Source organism: Hoplias malabaricus, chromosome 10 (genome assembly GCF_029633855.1).
Source record: "Hoplias malabaricus isolate fHopMal1 chromosome 10, fHopMal1.hap1, whole genome shotgun sequence".
In the NCBI taxonomy this organism is placed as follows: Eukaryota; Metazoa; Chordata; class Actinopteri; order Characiformes; family Erythrinidae; genus Hoplias; species Hoplias malabaricus.
In genome coordinates this window covers 10,795,240-10,814,720 of record NC_089809.1, presented here as the reverse complement: position 1 = coordinate 10,814,720, position 19,481 = coordinate 10,795,240, and the positions used below count along the sequence as shown (strand labels likewise).

Here is a 19,481-nt window from a genome sequence, read left to right as displayed (position 1 = left end):
GTTCTCTTAAGGTTGAAAATGAAAGTTGAAAAGACGTCCAAACGCAGACATTGAAAAGACGACTATTAGACGTATTTTGGACGTCCATTGACGTTATTAATTGGTCCCGAAATAAATTACTTGTATAAAACGCATTTTGGACGTCCACTGGCGTTATCGATTGGTCACCACTTAACTAACTTATTAAGATGGATATTGGACGTCCATTAACGTTTAAAATATGTCCTTGACGGACATACTACTTTTAGACATATTTTGAACGTCCAGGGACGTTCCTTGTTTACTGGGATATTATTGCAATGGTGTGGTAGGATATACAAACACACATTTATTTAGGGTTTACCTCAGATTACAGATAAGACATTATGTTGTTTCAAATTTTGTGTTATGCAATTTTTAGCACTGACAATAGCGGTGGTATTGAAGCGTTTTATAACCACAGGAGTTCATTTATTATAGGCTATTTGCTTTCTTGGGAAAAACGTTTGTAAGCAGTTGCTTTCTCTCATTTCTATTTTTGTCTCTTTCCTGCCTCTTTCTTTTCTGAAAACCGGATTTAGCTTTCTTGAACATCATCTTCCTTAGTACGGATACAATGCGCGCTTCCGCTTCAGCAGAACGAACGCTAGCCTTAAATTAAACGCGCCTAGTTAAAAAGCCCGGTGAAGGCGGACTAAACCATTTTGTGCAAGTGGGGAGGCCTGTCCTCGGACACTAAGTAGGCTAGAACACAATTCAATTCATCAGTGAACCGATTTATTTACCCACAACATTACATTTGCTTAGTTAGCAACATTTATTGTGATCATTAAATGACATTAATAATTAAATGAAAATAAGATTATAAACTCCTCAACCTGGGGCCCTGGTAACTCAGTCCCACTTTTCACCACACTACGACGCCCCTGTGATCAAGCTGAGCTTGTGGGACTCATATATCTTGGTTTGTCTGTTTAAAATTGTAGATCAATAAGAAATTAGAAACCACATTTTACCCTGGTTTTCTCACATTGCGAAGCCGTGTGAAATTACTATAACGTACTGCATGACCTCCATAGTCTAAGGGCCTTAATACATCTCAGTCCTTAAAACATTATATAATTGATATATTTGGTCATACGTGTGTATACAGAAAGCTTTTAAATCACATTGGAACACATCTCAACCTCATTTTAAAACTATATCTCAGCACTGTAGGTATAGTATTCCTGAATGCACGATAAAACAAATTCCTATAAAGTATTTCTCAAGAATCAGAGCTGAGGAGTTGAAAGTTCAGTCCGTATTCGATCCATTTAGATGTCTTTAGGAGCGTACTCAGCACGTGTAGTAGGAAACTGATGAGTAATTTACCAGGGTAGTTTTGCACACAGAACACCAGAGGGTGCCAGTGTGGCAGAGGATATCATTTTGTAATATTATTGAAGTGGCATTGTACAGAATGTTCTGTGCTCACTTTATTAACAGTATTGTAATTTAAGCATTTACGAGGTTTTAACCTACACACTGAATGATCACTGGATTAGGAACACGTACCTTGTATATACAATCATTGTCCATTTTATTTGCTCCACTGAACATAAAGGAGCACGTTGTGGTTCTACAGTTACAGACTGTAGTTCACCTTTTTCTCTGCATACTTTCTTATCCCAGTTTTCCCCTGCTCTTCAGTGGTCAGGACCCTCACAGAGCAGGTATGATGTGGGTGGTCAGTCATTTTCAGTGCTGCAGCGACACTGACGTGGTGGTGGTGTGTGTTGCGCTGGTACCAGTTGATCAGACACAGCAGTGCTGAGTTTTTAAACACGGGTTCCTTTCACTGTCAACTCTGTTAGACACACCTACCTCATTGAGCAGATTCAGTAGCTCATCGGTTGCTGCAGTTATCCTCTAGTCCTTCATCAGTGGACACAGGTGGATACACTCTAGCAGCCCTGCTGTGTCTGATCCTCTCATACTAACAAAACACACACTAACACACCACCACCACATCAGTGTCACTGCAGTATGGAGTATGATCTACTACCCAAAACATGCCAGTCTGTAATTGTGGAAATACTAAATGCTCCCCTATGGTCAGTGGAATTGATAAAATGGAAAATGAGTATATCTGGAAGGTAGATATTCCTAATCCAGTGATCATTCAGTGTATCGTGGCATACTGTAGTCACAACGTGTTGCAATTTCCATAGAAAAGCATTAACCTATATATGTCTGGTGCACCATGCCCAATGACAGGCATATGCTATAAGGATATAAAGTTTCTCAGCTTTGGGCTGCAGAGCAGTGGAATTTGTTCTCCTGAGTGATGGATCCAGTGCAATTTGAGCTGTAGAGGCCCCTAGTTCCAGAACTAATGCTTTCATTTCTACCATCAAAACTTAACAGCAACATCGAACATCTACCACAGCAAAGGGGGTATGGGATGAGGGCCAAATCCTTGTTAATATATGTATGTGTGTGTGTGTGTGTGTGTGTGTGTGTACTCCTGCCCTCTCTTGGCAGGAGATGTCTCCAGTGTGGTGTGTGCTGGCTGCTTTTAAAGCCTGCGCTCTGTGGGAAATGTCTTCATGTTCCCTAGTGAAGGAGGGTTTAAATGGAAAATCTTGCTCTAGCTGGGTCTAAACAGAGAGTACATCTAAATGTTCCATCTGTTATTAGTGATTTTAAAGACACACACTGGCATTTATACCTTAATCTGTATTTGTTGTGCCATATGGATAATTCCCATGGAAATAGACTGGAACTGGAAATAGACAGACTTCCTAAAACATTATTTACAATACCCTATACAGGCAAAAGCTTATAGATATCTTAAAGTGTTTCACCTGAAATCAAGGATATTAATAGTAAGTTTTCCCTCTTTGCTGTATAAGCAGACCTCTGTTCCTCTGGGAAGGCTTTACATTACAAATTACAGCATTAATATGAGAAACTGACAGCATTCAAACATAAAGTTTAATAAAGTCAGGTTCTGATGATGGATGATTAATTATGGATTGAAATCATAATTCCAACTCATCCCAAATATATTAGTTGATTTTGTAACCTCTGCTGACAAATGGTATTGGACATGGAGACCTTAAAGGACCACTAGGTAGTGTTTTTATCTTGTCATTATAGCTTCAAAATCATCGTGATGCTTAACTGCCCTGTGATAGGCAGAATAGGGCCTCTTTCGATGCTGTTTCAGTCTCAGCACTGCAGAAACTACACTTTGTAAATTTTGGAGAAGGGTAAAAAACCTACCCACTTCCTCCCAATTCCTGCTCCTCCCCATTCATTTCAGGACATAAAAATGAATGACACTCTGGAAGATTAAGGGAGCCAGGAGCAAAAATGCCATATCTTATGTAGTGTTCCTTTAAAATCATGTGTAATCCAGAGTATTAAAAATTTTTGGCAGTGTTTTTTTTCTGTGGATATTAAGTGTCAATACTTAAGTAGCTGAACAGTCATTTTAATAGTTGTGAGATTCCAAAGCTCAGTGAAGAACCATAAAGTAATGGTATGGTATATTTAATGTGTTTTTAATACATTCTGGCATATTTTTTTTTTGTTTTTTTTGCATTGTTGTTAAACTGTAACAGTGTGGACACCTTGAACTTTAAGGTAAACTTTGTATTATAAGAAGTCCAGAAGAACTGCATTTTCAATGCCCCTTTGTAAGTGCAGCCCAGCTTCACACACACATGCGCACACACACACACACCCCATGACCAGCTTTGCTAACCCAGAGTCAGGTTTGTATGTGTACATACGGCTGTGTTTGCGTAGGTGCGGCCTTCTGGCATTGTTGTAGTTCAAAGGCCTGTGAAACTGGGCACCAACTTTGCAGAGATTCCAGCCTAGTGGGGCAACCAGGAGCTTCAAACAAGTGTTTCATTGAAAGCACTTTGGATGCTTTTAGCCTGAAAGCTTGGTTTCTGCTCCGTTTGCTTTTGCTGTGGTTGAGAAACAGTGAGAGTGTCCGGCTCAGTGACAGAATAAAGTGAAAGAACCTGAATAGGGCAGAAGGGGGCAGGATCATAGGGATGTGGGTGTGTTTGTGTTTGGGACAACTGTGTTGACTTTCTTCAGTGGATTAAACAAATCGGTAGATGGTTTTTCTGAACTGAGAGCAGTCAAAACATACAAACCCAATTGCCAAAGTGGAAACTGAATGTACATAAAACAGAGTGCAATGATGTGTAAATCATTTTAAGAAACAAGTTTTGTTTCTTTTTTTGCTCCTGGACTCCCCCTAGTGTAATTAATTTTTACAGCACTGTACTATGGTCCTAAAAAATCTATAATCTATAAGGAAGATGAGTAAAATGGGGGGTGAGCGGAGACATTGTGGTTTCCTACCATCCTCCAAATGTTACATAGTGTAATTCCTGCAGTGCTGAGCCAAGAGTAGCAATGACAGAGGCTCTTGTTCTATGTTTACAGACTCTGTTCTAGGTTTACATTTTGAAGCTAAAAACACAGTGATTACATTTTAAATTCCTAAAAACTTACTGTATACAAGCCAGGCTCTGATATGTCAGTTTGATGAGACGTTTGTTTTTTTTTTGTTGTAGTTTCATAGTAAAACGCATGTATAAAATACAAATCCTCTTATAGGCAGAGCTGAGCTCTGAACTTTAACAAGCAACAATGTGTGTGTGTGCGTGTGTGCGCGCGCCCGCGTGCTTGTGAAGTGCAGGATGATTGGCTTCAGTGAATTCAGTTTAAAGCTTCTTATCTCAGTGTGGAGCCCTTACTGCAGCATAATCACATTTTAATAAAGCCATATGCAGGCTGTTATATTTAAACATGAATTTAAATAAGACAATGCGCTCAAGCCGAATGCGGAATTCGAGGTGTGGGTGTACATGTGTGTGCCTACAATTAGTGCACTACAGAAACGCAAACATTGAAATATTACACTTATATTACAATTTAACCTAAATTTCAAGATGATCAAAGGGCATTTTGTGACAGCTAAGATTTCTTCAGATCAACAATTTTGGCTGCTATCACCATGGCAATAATTTTTGAGTCTGCATGCCTACATTAATCATGTACTGCTGCTGTTTAACAATAAAACTACATTTTTCAGTGCCAGCATTGTAGTTCTGTGCTGGTTCCTAGTGTATGTAAATGATCACATTCAGCTAGTGAGTTAGGTATAGGGTGTGTGTAAAAACATTCTAACATTTTAGAACTGGCAAGTAAAAAAGTGACATACAGCACATATATGCGAGACTTATATTTTGCGAGCCAGATAAAAGAGTCAGAACACCGCAACGTATTCCTCCACTGCAGGAACCAAAGAAGATCTCCATTACAGAGAAAAGACATTAGTGTCCTTTGTTCATTGTTTGTTTTTAACGCACTCTGTTCCCTTGCGTCATGATTAGTGTTATATTTTATATCCTGTGTTTGGTTCGTTTAGATATTTTTGGTTCGTATTACATCCACACTTGAAACAAACTGTCCCAGAATTCATTTAGAAATGGACAGAGACTCTAAACACCAAGTCCAACACACACAGCAACACATACACAAAATCCCTCCACCCTAAAACATATGCACTACACAAAAGCTCCTTAAATAATGCCAAAAACAAACCTGAACTGACCAAAGTGTGGCCGCCAAGCATGCTGAGTGCCTCCCATACTCGACGCTGCCACACTATCTGGGCTGTCATGATGCACAAGCACAACCAAGTATTTTAGCATTGACAAGAGGGGCACCAAAAGTCTTTGAATAAATATTAGGTCTGTTTTAATACAAACATTTATTTATGCTTGCATTTATTGTATCTTGAAAAACGTGAAATTCAAAGGTGGTGATTATAAAGCTGAGTTATAAGCCCCACCCAAACCACTCCACAAATATGATTGTAGTTATAGGCAGTTAGAGACCAGCTAAATTATTTTGGATGTTTGGTTCCTATAACTTCCACTAGGAACAATCCTAATTTTTACATGTTTTTGAAAACATGCCAATCTGAATTAATTTAAACTTGAGAATTAATTGCAAAAAAATGCAAAAAAAACAAAACAAAAAAAAAAAATTAAAAACATTTAATTGCCTTTACTCACTCTGGAAAGCTGTCAGCCATTATTTGTTGTCTCTGCCATGTAATGCTTTCCAAAATATGTGTGTGTGTGATCTCAAATGCAGTTCAATTTTTTAAACTGATTATTTATTGTAAAGTTAACTCAATCTCCTGCCAAGGCACACATTTTATTCTACATCAACAAACCTATGTCAGGCTTTCTGCCTTTACCATAATTCAGATTCCTCTCTTATTTACACTCTCTCTCTTACTTTCACACACATGCATACACACACACACACACACACACAAACTTGGATGTCACCTCTCTGAATCATGAAAGAATTCTCAGCCAAATGCCATCAAGCTGCAATTCTTGCAGCCAAGGTGTGTGTGTGTGTATGTGTGTGTGTGTGTGAAAGCAGCTGTTCTCAGGCGGTTCCCCATCTCATCCCCTTAGGGGTCCTTGAGACCCTCATTTGGCAAGGTGACCGTAGGCAAGGAAACCAATGTACAGCCTAGTCACACAAACACACACACACACACAAACTGAAAGACTGGGCAAGGAGAGAAAGGACATATCTCTCCTACTCTCATCTTTCTCTCATTCTGTCTGTCTCTCTGCCTTCTCCTGTGTGTTTTTGTGTCATTTTCCCTATTGTGCTGCACGGAAGTAAGTTATAGGGTTCATTCTGTAAAACAGATCAAAATAAAACACATACAAGTGCATTTACGGCAGAAATACAGCTTTAAACTTTTGGCTACATCTGCAATCAAACTATCAAACACACTGCACACTGGAAAACAAAAGTTTGGACAGGACACATTGTGTCAGCATTCTAGCACAATATTAGCACAAATTCAGTTGTGGTTTTGCTCTTTCACTCATTGAATTCAGAATTGTAATAAAATATGTGAAATAATATGTAAAACAAACTGAAATAATAACTAGGGAATGATTCTAAGTTCTGAATATTACCCTTATAAAACTTAAACAGCCTTTTAGACCCACGCTTCCTCACAGTACACTTAATCGGCTCAGTCACACTAAAGAGGGCAAATTGTCTTTAATTACCCATTTTATTGAGGCATGCATAGCAATTAGTCTGACAACCTATTTTGTACTTGACAATTTGTTATATGAAGGTGACGGCAGATGATATGGGGCTGTCCCACTGGACTCGATCATTGAACTGTAATATACACCATTTGACTACAAGTTTGTAGACAGTGAATTCAGCTTGTTCAATATAACCTTTCTCAGCTGTTCACAAGCTCCCCAGGACAGCTCAGAACTCAGCAAAATTTACACATGTCTTATCTCACTCTGATTACAACCCACATTAAACAAAGAATTAACAATGACCCTGTCATGATCCTGTCCTTTTGTCACTGGCTCTGGTGCTGTATTCAGCCCCGGTGAAACTGGATCCAAGCGGCCCCCCAACGGCCCCTGCTAATGACGTATCCTTGGTCCAATCAAAACTGGTGAAAGTGTAGGCTGCTTAACCAGAGAGCACAGAGGTTCCAAGAATTAGGAACGAAACTGGTTCAAGGACCCGAGTTTTTTGGGTGGAAAAATGTCATTGAGGAGTTTGGTGTGTTCTCTTTGTGTCCTCTCACAGTTCACAAACATATGATGGTTTTGGATGTGCTTTGTGAAACTGATTTGGGTGAACGTATGATGCCCTGATGAACTGGCACCCCATCCAGGGTTTGTCCTTATCTTGGCCCCCTGATTTCGTGTAGGCCAGTGGAAAGTTGTTCAGTTTTCTATATGTGTACACCCATAATATACACACCTACTCTAGAACATAGAACATCTATGTATATCATAAAAAGGCATAGTTAATTTACCACATTAATGTCACCATGTACGGTTATATTTCCCACTTAAAGTAGACCATAAGGAAATGTACACACAAACAATCTTGTATCTGTGAATTGTGGGGACATTACATAGATTTCCATTTATTTTGTGGGGACTTACCATTAACATTCAATAAGTACTACGTAAAGTACTACATAAAGATCACATGGAACTGTTGGCACTGAACATGTATTAACGGTGCTAGTGGGGCTAGGGTACAGCCCTGGTCACCAGGGAGGCCAGTGGGGATTTATGCTTGTTGATGCTTAAGGGTAAGGTAAGACTGTAAAGCTAGCCGGGGGGGGGGGGGGGGGGTCTGGGACACCAGACTTGACTCTTGTGAAGAGCTAGTGATACAGTGGCTGGTTTGGGTACTCATGGGCTGGGCTCAATGAGTAATCGTAGTTGTTAAGGATAGCCGGTTGCTGATTGGATCATAAACAGCCATAGCAACCTTACTGCTGAGGTATAGGATTCAACAGGAATTTTGGTGGCTGCAGGTAGGAAGAGAGTGTGGTGGGCCCTATGTGAAGCTCTAATAGATTGGCATAGGATATTTTACACCTTACCTTGTGTATGATTATAATTACTGGCTTAACCATAACTCCACATTAAATCATATCTTCTCCTTAAAAGATAATTATTACATTGTGTCACCCAAGAGAAAAAGTTATGACAAAATTAATATGTAAATGTCCCCACAATGTGATATTCCTCTCTGTCTCTCTCACTCTCTCAGACACACACACACACACACACACACACACACAGACCAACATTCACATTCCTTCACTCCCTCCCTCACTCCCTCACACACTTCACCAGACCAGAAAGGCCACGCAGCTCACCTCAGCCAAACAATGCCTGGCAGTCAGATTCCATCCCCCATAATGCCTGGGGGCTCTCAGGATGCTTTTAATGAACAGTTGGAGACAGAGCCAAAATAAGCACCCAGGGGCCATCCAGACAGGGTCCCTGGACCACAAGACAAAGTTGTGGATGTTCACTCATACAGGGGAAAACATCCTTTTCACCGAAGAGCACAACAAATAACAAAACAGCAGTAAAAATTAACTGATACAGATAATGAGTTATAGGTAATGTGAACGTAAAATATTTGTAACTTCAATAAAAGTTATAAAGATGTATAAAGGAGCCATTCTGCGGGAGAGTAAGAACTGATGCAAAGTTCATTAGGATACTAATGACCATGACCATGCAGGATGCTGTAGGAGAGACAAGGCCAAGAACTCAAACACGATGCATGGAGGGTGGGCTGGGTCATGGCAACACAAGTGAGAAAAGCAGGAACAGGCTATCTTGATGCATGAGAGAGTGAAACAGGAGAAAGAGAACCAGAAAGGAGGAAAAAACGAAGTGGTTTAGTAGGTTAATGGCAGAACAGGAGGTAAAATCACCATGCAAGAAACCAGACAAGAGTACCCAGATTTGAGGGAGAATATGCAGTCTGATTGATGGTTACTAGCAAACTAAAAACTGTAACAATAGTAGTAAGACAGGATTAATACAAAGTAGTGGTAATAAGAAAAAAAAACAGCTTTAACACCAGTAGAGAAACAGTGGCCTGAATGTGAATAATTAACCAAAACCTGCAGGACACACAAGTTTTCATTCTAGATTTAAGGACTGAGATTTTGTCTGAGCCCCAAACATTTACAGGAAGGCTATTCTAGATTTAAAGGGAAAGTCTACGCTTGGGGTGAAATGCGTTTACTTTCAGAAGCTCCTCATCTTTCAATGTGGAGTGGTAGGTTTGAGAAAACAAACTACTGTTGTTTGTACGTAGCTGAAGTTTAACATATCTGTAAGTTTTTATTTTCTTCTTGAACCACATAAGCACATTTGTAACTCAAGTTATTTAGTATTTTTGCGCTTAGCAGTAAAGCAATTTAGAGGCATTTCCACCTTAAGTAATCCAAAACCCCCAAAATAAGAAAATGTTACCCACCTATGGAGCAGGAACAGAGCAATACCCTCATTCATGGTTTTAGATATTTAGAGTTTGTATGTGGTCTAAAAACCTCCAAATTCTTCTGCCGTGAGTAGGGAGAGAGAGAGAGAGAGAGAGAGAGAGAGAGAGAAAGCGTAGTATAGCAGACTGAGAGTCTGACAAATAGAAGAGCGAAATAGGGTCAGAGATATTAATTTCAATGCATTCCTATAGGAGTGTACGCACCCTTCAAACAAATGCTTATAGCTCTGAAAAGATTTTGCAAATTGCGTAACCATATACCGTTGCGACAAGGAGACTCTGGGTATCAATTTAGTATAAAAATGTTGCAGTTTGAGCAAGAATTTATCATGTCATGATGAGTGAATCGCGAGTTAAAAACAGGAGAAATTTTTGAAACTCTGTGTACTAAGCCGCTCTGAAAATACACTGAAATCTATGGGAGCCGAAACCCTCCATAGTGCTGAACGAAAAATTCATAACTCAATAAATGTATATACAAACGATCTCACTCAATTTGCATGTGCTAGAAAGGGAAATTTCTCTACCATTTAAAATTTAAATTAAGTCTCTATGTGAAAGTATAAGGACGTTATGGGGAAATGTTCGGCTGAAAAGTGAAAAAAGGTTTAAAATAGTCTATATATAATAAGACTAACAAAATGCACAACAGGCGAAACAAAAAGCCAGATCGGCTGTGGGGCTGCATTCAAGCCAACTGTAAATTTCATACCATTCTTTCCTAAACTTTTGACCATTCTTTAATGGAAATTAAATTATTGGTTGATATGGCCACTCTCAATAACGTTCAGTCAGTTTTTTATGCCGAATTGCTTCTCGTTCTGATGTCTGCAGTGAGAAAGTTGAAGTATGGCTAACCTCTTCAAAATGCTAAGTAGCTGGGGTTGAGACTGGTGCCGGAGGGTGTGTAAAGCAGGTAATTGGCACCTCTGTGAAATTTGTCTGTTCAGACTTTCCTTTTCGGCTTTTTAAAGACGTTGTCAAGGTGGACTACCCATTTCCGAGCACAGCCAATCTGTTGATTGTTATTATGCGGCTGCCCCTAGTGTCATAGACATGTACTGCTCTGTATAGTGGAATTGTTTTACGGCTGTAACAAATATCCCCACATTCCAAAAATAAAGTGACAATTTGAGGAATAACTTGCCCACCCCAGATGTCACCCATGCCAGACACTATGAGGGGACCATGTCATGTGAATGAAGAGATGGGTGGTAGGACATGAGAAGTTTAATAAGGTACTGCGGGACTAAACAATTTATAAACTTATAAGCCAAGGGAAGTGTTTTATCCTCCATGTGAAATTTTACAGTTAGCCAGTGTAGGGACAAGAGAACCAGGAAGGAGAAAGTTCATCTTCACTTTTTTATATTTGTAGCACAAAATATATTAGCATTATCCTCATATGAAGCAGGAACAGAACAACATCCTCATCTCCTTTTACGCTTTTCAACATTCTGAGGTCTCACCTCCATTCAAACACTTTCAGATGCCATTTCTCAGCCATGGCTCAGCCAGTGAAGCACAGACTGTACATCTAAGCCAATTTAGACAGAGACTCTTGGTTTTACAATTACAGAGCCAGGGCTGTATGCAAAGACCGGACCTTTTCCCAAATTTTATTGTAAACATCACCTTCAGTATGTACACCTGTATTGTATATGTACAATTGTATGTTATCAAATGTATAGGCTTGGGAATGGTCACTCTGTTAGATAAGACAGGCTGAATGTTGTTGTTGTTGTTGTGCTGGGAGGTGTTTCCTGCAGTGCACTTCATTTCAAACTGCTGCATGGATGTTTGAGGTTAGGATGAAAAAGGAGAGAAGGAGAAGAAGTGACAGAGGACTGAGAGAAGGTATTATTTTGGTGGTTAGAGACAGTTGTCTCCAGTTTTCTCTCAGAAGAGCTGTGGTTTGGCCTTAAGGCCTTGGAAGGAGAAGAAGGAGCCTAAATGTTTGGACCTAAGTGGTGGAGATGTATTAAAGCTATAGTATAAAGAACAATATAATTGATTCACAATATAATTGATTCACTTATCTTAAATGTAGACAGCCAAGGCATGTTTAGTGTCTAATGAGTTAGCTTCTGTAGTTAGGACATGTCCATGAATATATGATGCATTCTGCCACAAATGAATTCATGAGGTGATTAATGATTGTAAGTATTTTGAGAAAGTTTTGGAAGTCTGACCTCCTTCACAAGTTACATAGTGCAGTGCTGAGCCCAGAGTAGCATAAACAGGTCCTCTTCTCCCTGTTACAGGCCATTGAAGCATCAGAATATTTTTAAAGCTGTAATTTTAGGGTAAAGTATGCAGTGTTCCTTTAAGTCATGCAAAATTTGCTACCATAACATTAAGCTTTATTTGGTGCAGTTGCACAATGTTCTAAAGGAGATCTGTGATGTAGTAGCCTTTGGCAGATGCAGTAGTCATCTATCTAAAGAGAAAAACTATGTTCTCATGAAGAACGCAAGATTACAGACTTTCTACATCTCCTGGGTCATAAATATGAGAATATGAGTGTTAAAAATTATCTAAACCTTTCATGACTTTTCACATATTCAATACTCAAATATTCATCACACATTTGGTGTCTGCATGTGTGTGTATGCAATGGTATAGTTTTGAGTGTGTTTTTTTTTTTTTTTTTTAGAAGTGCTGGGTTGTTGGAATGGCTAATTATGTTTGGATATGTTGGACATAGAGTGAGCTATTCATGGAATGATATGACCCTTGGCTTGAAGGCAGAAAGCAGAACAGAACAGGAAGTGAACTGAAGGAAATCTGTGTGTGTGTGTGTGTGTGTGTGTGTGTGTATATATATATATATATATATGCTCAAATGATTGGGTGGGTGGGTGGGTGTAAGTATGTGAGTGTGTTCGTTCCCATGTGTTACTCATTATTCTTCACCTGTCTGACGTGGGATTAAGTCTACACTGCTTGAATTATTCTCAGTTTTACACACACACGCAGACAAAAATAGAAGCTGCTGGTGGCAGAAAATGCAAAAACTTCTAAGTCTGAACTGGGTACCATTTGTTTTTGGACCATGAAAAATATATTAATTATAAAATGTAGTAATTATACACACACACACACACACACACCTTGTGAGACATCTGGTCCTAAAAAACATATATAATGTGCTGCCCCCACCCCCAACACATATACTCTCTCAAATTGCTTTACACTCTCAGCCTTATCCTTAGCTGACACTAAAGATTTTCTATATTCATCACTCCAAAAACCCTTCAGGAGCAATCAAACCTGGATGCAAGTGTGTGTGTGTGTGTGTGTGAGAGAGAGAGAGAGAGAGAGAGAGAGAGAGAGAGGGAGTGAGACAGAGAGAGAGAGTGCCATAGACAGAGTGACAGTTGGATAAAGATAGTGAGAAAGTAAGGCAGAACATGAAAAGTGGGAAAGAGAGAGGGGAAGTGTTGAGGAGCGGGTGTGTGTGACACCTGTTGGCAAGCAAAACCCTGGAGTGTCACCACCCCCTCTTTTAGCAGACCCTGGGAATGAGGTCACACACACACACACACACACACACACACACGGACATAGAGAGAGAAAGGGCACAACCAGATGAGTGTGTTTGGAAGCAGGTTTCTTTCTTTGTTTACTATTGCCAGTTGCATGCTGTCTGTAGTGTGAAATGATTTGACAGTTTGATTGCTCTGACCAACCGAAAAACTCTTAGCATCTATTCAATGAACTAATTTCACTAGAATGGAAGCAACAGATGAGAAAGAAGCAGGAGATGAAGGTAAGGAGCAGAAAGTAAATTTTGTCTTTTCACTTTGTTAGTGAACTTAGAGCTGAGAGCTGTCAACTGAGAGCTGTATAAGTGCTTGTAGGCTTTTGACAAAATGTTGCAAAATGTTGACTTTGCAGAAAAACCTGAAAAAACCTTTCAATGTTAACAACAAATAAAATGGTCCTGAATTTGTGGGGTGGATATTTGTGCTTTTTGCTGCTGTAACTGGTTATACTCTCCCAGAAAGGTATTAGCCTAGATGTTAGAACACATTTGTAAACAACTCCTGTGTCCACACAGAGGTGTATATTAAAGTAGGTCATTTTATTAATAAGACCAAAGTGTGATCTACAATTATTTATAACTATTGCGTATATTGCGCATTTGTATGACAACATGTCCTAACAAGTTATAAAAACAAATACATTAGTGTGAGTGTGTGGACTATAAATAGACCAGTTAGCATGTTAGCTGTCCTGTGACACTACACTAATAGTCTCAGCTTGTACAAACTGAATGGAGAACATACACACACACATACACACATTCTAACACTGGTTGGTTTTTCATGATTTTAAGGATTGTATTCAGCATCGAGAGCTGAAAAGATCAGGGATTGATGGTGGATATTTAGATATCTGTTTAAACTACACACACCACTTAAATGTTTGAGTTAACCCTGGCTTTTCCATTTGGTTTAATGTTTTTGTATATAGACATTAACTGTGTACACAATTTGTCTTCACTATTGGCCAGATGCAAGACTAATTAAAAGCAGTACCTAACAACAGTTGAATATATTAGGTGTTCAAATAAGTATCACATTTTTGTGTAACATATCATTGTAATTCAAAATTCTAACATTCTTCAAGAACAGAACAACGCTTTTGCTGGGCTTTTTCCTTGATGGAGCTCATAACGAAAGCTGTGAGAAATAAATTCTTCTCGTTTGTCATTTTCAAACTACTTAATTTGTTGTTGTTATATTTGTTGTATAAAATGAGAACTGTGATTTCTAATACTAATTTCACTATTTTAATTAATTAATTTAATACTAATTCTCGAATTTCCCTCTGGGATAAGTAAGGTATCTCTCTATCTACTACGCAACAGTTACCATAAAATGACAAAAAGTGGAAGAATTTATTTTCAATTAAAATACATTTCACAAAAATGCTTTAAACCTTATACACCTAATATATAGCATACCACATAGTATATCTGAGGTATTGTATAGTCCAGAAGCCAATGTATGCAAACGACCAGGGGCATTTTTGGTCTAAAGCATTGTTGTAAATTTTGGCTTTGGACTGTCAGGTATCCATGAGACACGAGAAATGTCTAATCTGTAAAAGTGCAGCTAAATGCCTTGCTTCATTCCAGTCCTATCAGTCAATAGAACTGGACTTTACAAGCTCAGCTGGAAAAGACTACATACCCCATAAGGTCATGCATCTCCATGACATCAGTTTAAGTCCTCATTATTGTGAAGAATTGCAGCATTAGGTCTAGACCTGAATGTGCCAAAAAGAGAGAGACAGTCCATGAATCAGGGTAAATTATCTGTGATTGTTTGCGTGTGTGTGTGTGTCTGTGTGTTTTGTGCATATGCTAATTTCATAGCCAATGATAATTTTGCTGATAGAAGTCTTTCCCCCTTTGTGGTATTTTTTTTCTAGCCCATGGGAAGAAAGTCATGCAAGGTGATGCTTCCCCAGAGGCTCACAGCCTTTATCCAAGCTCACACATATATTTCATCATGTCAAAGATGCTGCTTTTATTGACAAACACTAATATAAATTATTTGTTCCACATACATGAAAATATGCTTTTTATCATGGCCAAAAGCTTATTGACATCTTCTGATCCAAAATGTATGTATTACTTTTACTTCTTTTACATCTCCTACTATTTAGGAAAGATTTTACACTAGATGTTAAAACATTGCTGTGAGGGTTTGATTGCATTCAGTCACAAATAATAATACAAAAGAAATAATATAAATAAGTACTTATATAGAAGGGATCAGCAGAGACTAAATAAAAAGAGATTTTTTATAATATGGAATTCACATTTGCAGCATTTAGCTGACACTGTTATACAGAGTGACTCACAAAATTACTTTCAGTGACTCACCAAACTGCGTTTATACAGAATGCGTATCCTAGCTAGGTTAGGGCCCAAATTCCCTCTGAGCTCAGACCCTTGGCAGAACAAGATCTAGTGCTGATAACTAGAAAGAACAAAACATAGTAAGTGCAATACACAATACAATCTAGTCAGTACTCAAACCTAGATAGAGAATCTAATCAGTGCTCAAACCTAGAAAGAAAGGAGTTAAGTGCAATAGAAGTCCTTAGAAGTGCAATAGAAGTGGCTGACAAAGAGATGTCTGCTGTTCGGACAGCCAGTAGAAATTTGTTCTACCATCTGGGCACCAAGACTGAGAAGAGTCTTGACGCTGGTTTTCCATGTGACTTTAGGGATGGCAGGTGAAGTTGAGCTGTACTTGAAGCTCGAGGGGCTCAAGTGCAGTCCAAATCTTGACCATTGCCATAACGTGGGGATTTGCTGGTTCGTTCTTGGCTTTGTAGGCATGCATAAGAGTTTTAAACCTGATGCAGGCAGCTACAGGAAGCCAGTGAAGAGAGCACCGCAGTGGAGTGACATGGAACCTACACTTAAGCTCATTCTGTAGCACATTATTACCCTCTCTTTCCTCTTCCCCTACTTACCTCCACTGCTTTCTAAGATCCCTTAGCAAGTAGATGCATTCATTAATTTATTCATTTATTCACTGTCTTCATTTATTCACTGTCTTGTGACCCTCATCGTTCAGGGTCATGGTGTGTCCGGAGCCTACCCAGAATTACTGGGCGCAAGGCAGGAACATTCCCTGGAGGGGGCGCCAGTCCTTCACAGGACAACACTTACACACTAACACCTACTGACACTTTGGAGTTGCCAATCCACCTACCAACATGTGTTTTTGGACTGTGGGAGTAAACCCACACAGACACGGGAAGAATACACAAAACTCCTCACAGACAGACAGCTAGAGTGGGACTTGAACCCACAACCTCTATATCTACTTGCTGGGGCGGCACAGTGGCGCTGCTCTGTCACTGGGACGCTACCTGCTGCACCACCGTGCCACCCCGGCAAGTAGATATAGATAAACTAATTTAGGAGTTAAGGCCTCTCAGAAAGCAGTGGAGGTGAGTAGAGGAAGAGGAAAGAGAGTGTATTATTGTGCTACAGAAAGAGCTTAAGGGTAGGCTGGCAGTGTTGAGAAGCAGAGAACTTGAGGAAAAGGAGGAAGAAGAAGGAGCGTGCTAGGACAGTATTCTTTAGGAATCATTTTAATTTTGGTAATTTTCATTTGGTAAGGAGAAATCTGGGAGTTTAATAAAAGGGAATTAGAGGTGCATTTCAATGGTGTGTGTACTGATAAGAATATAGCAAAGGAGTTTGAGTTGCCACAAGATTCAAGATGTGGTGTGTCATGCAAAGGCAGGTTCTCCAGGGCCTAATGTTGTGCTGTATCGGGTGTGAAGATTTTTTTGAAGATTGATATTGTAGTTTGGACAAAAGGGATAATTCCAAATGAGTGTAGAAGATGGTACCAAGCAAGATCTTAATCCTTCAGGAAAAAGATGCTGTGGGTTTAGAACAGTTTCAGCCTAAAATTCTTTTTAATGGGTAGGGTAAAATTTTCTTTAGGGTGATAGCGCTTGCTGCTTATTTGAAAGCAAACAAATTAATTGATACATTAATTGATGTTTGAAACATAGCATGATCTGGCGCATCAGATTCAGACAGCAAAGAAAGAGGGTAGGGATCTACATGTTGTTGTCCTAGATTTATCTAATGCATTTGGCTCACTGCCACATCAACGTTTGAATGCTTTTGAATTTTTCCAGGTGCCAGATAAGGGTCCTAAGCTGGTTAAAGCATATTGTGAGGATGTTCATTCTTGCTTTAGAACAGGGGAATTTGTTATGTTGTGGCAGGGATTAGAAATAGGTATAATGGTAGGATGTATGATTTCACCATTAGCATTTACGATGGCAGTGAAGGTAATAATTAGGATCTCTAAGTGGGTCGTAGGTGAGAAGAGGTTGCATGGTTCTCAGCTTCCCCCAGTTAGGGCATTCATGGATATCATGTCAAGCCTGATGACTGCTGTGCCTTGCACATGGCAGTTGCTGGAAAAGTTAAATGATAATGTAAGTTTGGTTAGGTTAAACTTAAACCAAGCAAGTTATATGTATGATTGTAAAGAAAACTGATGCAGGAAATTTTTGGATGGAAGAAGAAATTATTCGGGCACCAATCCAGGGAGAGTTTGAAATTTGTTACATTTGTCCTCAATGTCAGCATTGTGCTGTGAAGTCTCTTTGGCTAATCAGCACTCACATCATTGCAGTGTCACAATTTAACATAATCCCTACTCCGCTCACTTGGAACCACAGAGGGCAGGTAATAAAAATATTGTTTTCATGTACTAGGTGCAAAATTTGCCTAATAGGAAAGCAAAAAAACCACGTAGTGTAGGTGCAATGCAATGGAAATGTGCCTTTATGACCATATTTCTGATCATTCTCTGTGTTTTTTCAGAGCCACTTAAAGGCAATCTGAAAGTGACCTCTCCAGAGGACGCTGAGCACGTTCATCGCAAGCAGTCTGCAGGGGGTGCTGGTGCAGTGTCCAGTGAGGTGTCATCTAACAGCTCCTGGGGTCGTGGTGACCCTAAAGGAAGCCGGTCTGGAACGTCCCGCCGACACACAGTGGGTGGAGCCCGTAGCTCACGAGAAATACTAGCCATGCAGCCCTCGGATATGGACAAAAAAAGGGAGGCCTTTCTGGAGCATCTAAAACAGAAGTACCCACACCATGCCTCAGCGATCATGGGTCATCAAGAGAGATTGCGAGAACAGGTCAGTCTGACATTTTAAAGGCCTTTTATCTAAAAAAAATATGGTTCTTAAATGGATTAATTATTGTTTTATACAGTTGTATGCAAACATTTCAACATCAAATAATCTGTGTTGTTGATTTTCTAAATAAAAATTGGTCTGCACACTGCACAGGGAACACAACTTTTTCTGAAAGTGTTCATGAAGAAAACATTATATAATATTACATGTATTTGTTTATTTTTATATTAAACTCGAAAACAATTGAAATGAGCAGAAATTATTTTATTGATGATATTGAAAACAAACAAATTTGTATAACATTCTCAAACAGGATCTTGTCTACTTTCCAGTGAATGTCATCATTTTCTCAGCTGAAGTGTGGTGGTTTTATTTGTGGAGGGCTGTTTCTCTCTCCTGGAAAAATATTTCCAGTTTCAGAGAGAGGCTGTTGTGACATTCTCAGAAACATTTGGCTGTATCTTTAGTGACTGAAACTCTATAAATTTAGGATAATGAATGTTAAATCACTTTACAAATGGCAGAAATTATCCTCATCTTTTCTCATTGTAGCCTTTTTTTAAATATTCTAGAGCAGTTTGTTGAATGTTTGTAGATATTTAGTTATTGCCTATTATATTATATTTGTTATATTTATTGTTTCGGATACAATGGGTATCACCCGTGGTTCTTGAACGCTGAACAACTACATATCATTAAAAATATTTTGGACCCCCGTCATATTTATTCATTCATTAATCATTTTGAGGAACTCACCCTGGAGGGGGCGCCAGTCCTTCACAGGGCAACACACACACGCACACATTCACTCACAACTATGGACACTTGTGAGTAGCCAATCCACCTACCAACATGCATTTTTGGACCGTGGGGGAAGCCAGAGC

General features: G+C 39.2%; 1 protein-coding gene across 5 annotated transcripts in view; it reads left to right on the top strand.

Annotated features, from left to right (window-relative positions):
- Nucleotides 1-19,481, top strand: part of si:ch211-285f17.1 (sickle tail protein homolog) — a 168,244-nt gene that overhangs the window by 48,685 nt on the left and 100,078 nt on the right. For all 5 annotated transcript variants that reach the window (XM_066682499.1, XM_066682492.1, XM_066682494.1 and 2 more), the window contains exon 2: nucleotides 18,278-18,597. In XM_066682499.1, the coding sequence (XP_066538596.1) occupies nucleotides 18,278-18,597 (320 nt within the window). The remainder of the gene's footprint in view (nucleotides 1-18,277; nucleotides 18,598-19,481) is intronic.